Genomic DNA, 5,596 nt, shown 5'->3' with positions numbered 1-5,596 from the left:
TATATATATATATATATTTCTTTTTTTATTTTCTGCTGTTATATTTTCTACGAAATGTTACTTGCTTCAAGATAGGTTAAGTCCAAATTGTACAGATAAAAATAGAATAGAGTTGTATCCAGTTTTATGCAGTTTCCTGATCAATCCGTTTATATCAATCCGCTAAATCCCATCTATTCCTCATGCGTAAAATTTCACGTACATTGTATTACAAAATCACGTTCTTATTCCCTATAAATGAAACTGCCGCGCATAAGTCATATCTCTATATTCCGTGGCCGCTGGATTTGCGCCGACAAACTCACCGAAGATTTTTACATTCGACTTTCCCCGAGATATCCCGGTATATACGTCGAACCCGCGTCACCGTGAATCGAAATCGTCGTAAATCGTCGACCGGGGCAGCCCGCAACCCGACCGCGCGCAATAATTAACGCGCCCGAACTCGTAATTGATTGTCTCGCTGATTTACCGAGTCGCACAATTAATCGGACATGAGTTATCGGCGCGAATACCGACCGATAAACGAGAGTTTAATTATCGCTCCTCTAATTACGACTTACGAGGAGCGAAGGAGGGACAGAGAGAGAGAGAGAGAGAGAGAGAGAGAGAGAGAGAGAGAGAAGAAGAACGACACGTTAGTTGGAAAAGTTTTCGGCGTGAATCGGCAAACTGAGTAGTATTAACTGCGTTGAAGGATGTTTCGAGAGAGAGAGAAAGAGAGAAAAGAAGAGAACTAGAGAGAAAAAGAGAACTAGAAAAAGAAAAAGAGAAAAACCGAATGGGAGATCAAATGAAAGAATCACTGTGGGAGGATGGGATAAGAGATGAGGAGGCAAGAGAGGGTGGCAAGAAGTTGACGGAGGATGGAAGTGGCGTAAAACGGGAAAGTATCGAAGAGGGAGAGAGAGTGGAAGCTGAAAGGGTGAAGAGGGAGGGTGGGAAAGAAGTGGCAGAGACTTACATTTCCCACGGGGTATCCCTGCTGCTCCTAGACTCCTTACTTACGGATTGATACTCAATTTCCACCGAGTTTAGCCCCCATCGAGGGATCATTGCGCCAGATCGCGAAAGCTCCTTTCGATTTCGAATAAATTCGATAATAGCGAATAGGGAGTTGCAGCAGCGGCGGCAGCAGCAGCTTGGAGGGGGCGCGAGGTTGATAGTACCATGATCGTTTTTGCCTTAATCGAGCGAACTAGGCACCAGCTTAGTCATCGACCAATCCATGGCATTGTTGCACCTCGCTCGCGTACGTGGGAATGCTGCGATTTGCAGAACCAAAAGAGAGAAAGAGAGAGAGAGAGAGCGTTGGTACGATTATGCGACCGGGCGATAAAGTGGATTGAAAGAATTTATGTGGATCTCTGCGCGCATGAGAATCGAATCGTGCTACGTGTGTTACAGGTGATTGCGAAGCGCATTGTGCAGCTGCTCTTTCGTTCTTCAAAGAGAGAGTGCCCTATCGAGAAAAAAGTTATACCGTTCTAATGATATTATTTAGTGATCTATTTTGCACACATTGTAGCATAAATAGTAAAATTATTGGAAAATCATTCGTTGAAAAATTTATCTAATAAAATGCACACATTTTTCGCTTAATTTTACATAAATTTTATCATAATGAGACATTTGAAAAATTCTTTATTTAATATTAAATATACCAATTTTATTATAAAATTTGCAGCACACAAAGGGAGAAATTAAAATTAATAATATCAAAATTAACGCTATATTTCGTACGATATACATTTTTCATTGGGTCTAGAACTGCCAAATACGTCCCGCTAACTTAAGAAAGTCGTAGACAAGTTGATCCTCGCGCGCGACTTGGACATTTACATCGAAACGACCTTCACATTACAGTCATTATCGCAATCAAGAAGTCGGTATGGGTCGCGTTTCTCCGGGATTGCGAAGAGCGAAAGGAGAACGCTCGAACATTGCCGACTTACTTACTAATGAATCCCGAGAGAGAGAGAGAGAGAGAGAGAGAGAGAGAGAGAGAGAGAGAAGAAGAACGACACGTTAGTTGGAAAAGTTTTCGGCGTGAATCGGCAAACTGAGTAGTATTAACTGCGTTGAAGGATGTTTCGAGAGAGAGAGAAAGAGAGAAAAGAAGAGAACTAGAGAGAAAAAGAGAACTAGAAAAAGAAAAAGAGAAAAACCGAATGGGAGATCAAATGAAAGAATCACTGTGGGAGGATGGGATAAGAGATGAGGAGGCAAGAGAGGGTGGCAAGAAGTTGACGGAGGATGGAAGTGGCGTAAAACGGGAAAGTATCGAAGAGGGAGAGAGAGTGGAAGCTGAAAGGGTGAAGAGGGAGGGTGGGAAAGAAGTGGCAGAGACTTACATTTCCCACGGGGTATCCCTGCTGCTCCTAGACTCCTTACTTACGGATTGATACTCAATTTCCACCGAGTTTAGCCCCCATCGAGGGATCATTGCGCCAGATCGCGAAAGCTCCTTTCGATTTCGAATAAATTCGATAATAGCGAATAGGGAGTTGCAGCAGCGGCGGCAGCAGCAGCTTGGAGGGGGCGCGAGGTTGATAGTACCATGATCGTTTTTGCCTTAATCGAGCGAACTAGGCACCAGCTTAGTCATCGACCAATCCATGGCATTGTTGCACCTCGCTCGCGTACGTGGGAATGCTGCGATTTGCAGAACCAAAAGAGAGAAAGAGAGAGAGAGAGAGAGCGTTGGTACGATTATGCGACCGGGCGATAAAGTGGATTGAAAGAATTTATGTGGATCTCTGCGCGCATGAGAATCGAATCGTGCTACGTGTGTTACAGGTGATTGCGAAGCGCATTGTGCAGCTGCTCTTTCGTTCTTCAAAGAGAGAGTGCCCTATCGAGAAAAAAGTTATACCGTTCTAATGATATTATTTAGTGATCTATTTTGCACACATTGTAGCATAAATAGTAAAATTATTGGAAAATCATTCGTTGAAAAATTTATCTAATAAAATGCACACATTTTTCGCTTAATTTTACATAAATTTTATCATAATGAGACATTTGAAAAATTCTTTATTTAATATTAAATATACCAATTTTATTATAAAATTTGCAGCACACAAAGGGAGAAATTAAAATTAATAATATCAAAATTAACGCTATATTTCGTACGATATACATTTTTCATTGGGTCTAGAACTGCCAAATACGTCCCGCTAACTTAAGAAAGTCGTAGACAAGTTGATCCTCGCGCGCGACTTGGACATTTACATCGAAACGACCTTCACATTACAGTCATTATCGCAATCAAGAAGTCGGTATGGGTCGCGTTTCTCCGGGATTGCGAAGAGCGAAAGGAGAACGCTCGAACATTGCCGACTTACTTACTAATGAATCCCCCCCTCCTCGGTCGATTTCAGAGACGAGTAATTGTAATGCGACCGAATTAAGTCTGAAAGAGAAGAAGAAGTATGAAGTGCAAACGACAATTTTCCGCGACGGAAACACTACGGCACCCATGTAACGGTTCCGGCAATTACGGCGAATTATATTAACCACCCTCGCGCCTCACACCATCTTTCCCTCTCTTTCCCCTGCCCCCCTCCCCCCTCCCCCTTCCCTTGCCGCCATCCTCAAAATCGTCGGTGATGCATTCCACGCTCGCACGATCCGACACCCTCGTCGAGGCTTGTTATTCGGGCTCAAGAACTCGCGCGAAACTAATTCCAAGCCGCAAGGCAGAGAAGTCGACTTTAATGACTGTCGAAAAGTTACATACGTCCCTCTATCCAGGTCGAACTTACAGGGGAAGATCCTAACTGAGAAAGGATCGTTTACCGGACCTACCCAAAGTGCGTTCCCATACGCCATGACATATATATATTATTTCATATTGATTTATTACAAGAGTTCAAATATACAAAATTCTCGAATTAATCGATACAGAAATGCTAGTTACTATACATGCAGTTGCTCACAGAATTAATCAAGTTTTTTAGAAACTTTATATGAATTTTTAATGTAACGAAAAAGAAGGAAAAACAGAAAGAAAGTATGTAAACAGAATTTTTTATTGCTTTTTATTATCAATAAAATATAGATAAAATATATTTTTTTAGATAATATTTTGAAAGTTTTTCGAAACATTTGATCAACTTTGTGAGTCATTGTATTTTTATCTACCATCTCGAATTTTTATTAAAGAAGCTTGAGAAAAAATTATATTGATAAATTTATTAATTTTATGAGTTTGTAATGTTGTGTGTGAGATATTAAAATAAAGTCTCATTAATTTATAAACTTACGGAACTGAATCCCATGACTTTTAAAAGCCAGACGGTAAGAGCGAGGTTGAGAATAACGATGACCATGAGGGTCAACACGAGGGAGTAAAGACATCTTTTCCTCCAGCCGTAGACACCTAATCTGAAGCCGCTTTTACACGGCGTGGTACCGGAAGCGCGCTCCTCCAAGGCGGAAGTTGACGTTCTCGAGGACGATCCCGCCATTTGCCGCGCTCCACCGCGGCGACTCGCACTACCGGAAGTGCAAGGCTCGTCGGACCATACCCCTTGGCCCCGTGACATCCTAGAAATATAATTTAAATGTATTGAACAAAATTTAAATATATCAAAAATATATGCGATAAAAAATTCTTTTTCTTCAAGATCTTTAATTTTTTTCTAAATATAAGATTAATAATTGACATTAAAATTAATTTATTTAGTTTACGAGATAAAATCTCTCTCTTTCTCTGAATTTTTGAAAAAAGTTATTCAAATTGTGACAAGTGGATATAAGTTTTCAGATTTATTTCAACAAGAGAGAGAATTCACATTTTTTTTAAATAATTGATTTATTCTGTGGATATTGTGTTTATCGCGTTCATACTTTGAATACCGTTGAATACCTTCGTGCACGTTCTCGTGCTACTAGCGATTTCACGCCGTAAATTGGCAGATTACGGTTGCGAGATACAAACGAGATGCGTGTTATAGCTACAGGTCGTTACAGCGTGCAGTTGCGAGCCATTAATAAGACTACAATTACGAGGCTGTTCTTTCTGCCGTGATCATTTATCAACGGTTTATACCTCATTCTTGAACACCGGCTGCGCGGAATTGTTCGGAGAGGCGAAATGCGTCACGAAAGACAGATCTTCCGTTTTTTTTTCCCTTCAACAACGTGAGATACTTTATATCAGACGTGTACGGCTTGTAAAAGAAATATATTTTAAATATATTTTAATTATAAATACATTTTCCAGATATTTGTATAGTCTAATATTTGGAAGAATACTTTAATTCTGTTTACACACATAAATCATTTTTAAGCTCGAAATATTTGACGTAACATCACTGCTAAATCGCGAATCAGCAACTTAGTAATATACTTTAACTCGGAAATAAAATAGCTTGTCGGATTAGAGAGGTATAGAAGTTCAGACGTGTACGGCTTGTAAAGATGAACTCGCCGAAGATCACTTCGCGAAGTTTTTTTCCCTTTTAATTTGCCACTATTATCGGCGCGTACTCAAATGTAACATTTTTATGAGCATCCTACAAGCTTATGTTATAAATTAATTCACCGGAAGGAAAATGTAATATTATAAATTAAATTATCGGAAGGAAAA

The 5,596-nt window shown here is 40.1% G+C and overlaps 1 protein-coding gene across 1 annotated transcript in view; it reads right to left on the bottom strand.

The window, feature by feature from the left end:
* Positions 1-4,550, bottom strand: part of LOC115246225 (zeta-sarcoglycan-like) — a 23,381-nt gene extending 18,831 nt beyond the window's left edge. Inside the window, exon 1 of the mRNA XM_029824922.1 lies at positions 4,269-4,550. Within this exon, the coding sequence (XP_029680782.1) occupies positions 4,269-4,550 (282 nt within the window). The remainder of the gene's footprint in view (positions 1-4,268) is intronic.
* Positions 4,551-5,596: the final 1,046 nt, after the last annotated feature.

This window comes from Formica exsecta, unplaced genomic scaffold (assembly GCF_003651465.1).
Source record: "Formica exsecta isolate Colony F162 unplaced genomic scaffold, ASM365146v1 scaffold1414, whole genome shotgun sequence".
In the NCBI taxonomy this organism is placed as follows: domain Eukaryota; kingdom Metazoa; phylum Arthropoda; class Insecta; order Hymenoptera; family Formicidae; genus Formica; species Formica exsecta.
This window is presented reverse-complemented; position numbering and strand designations above follow the sequence as displayed.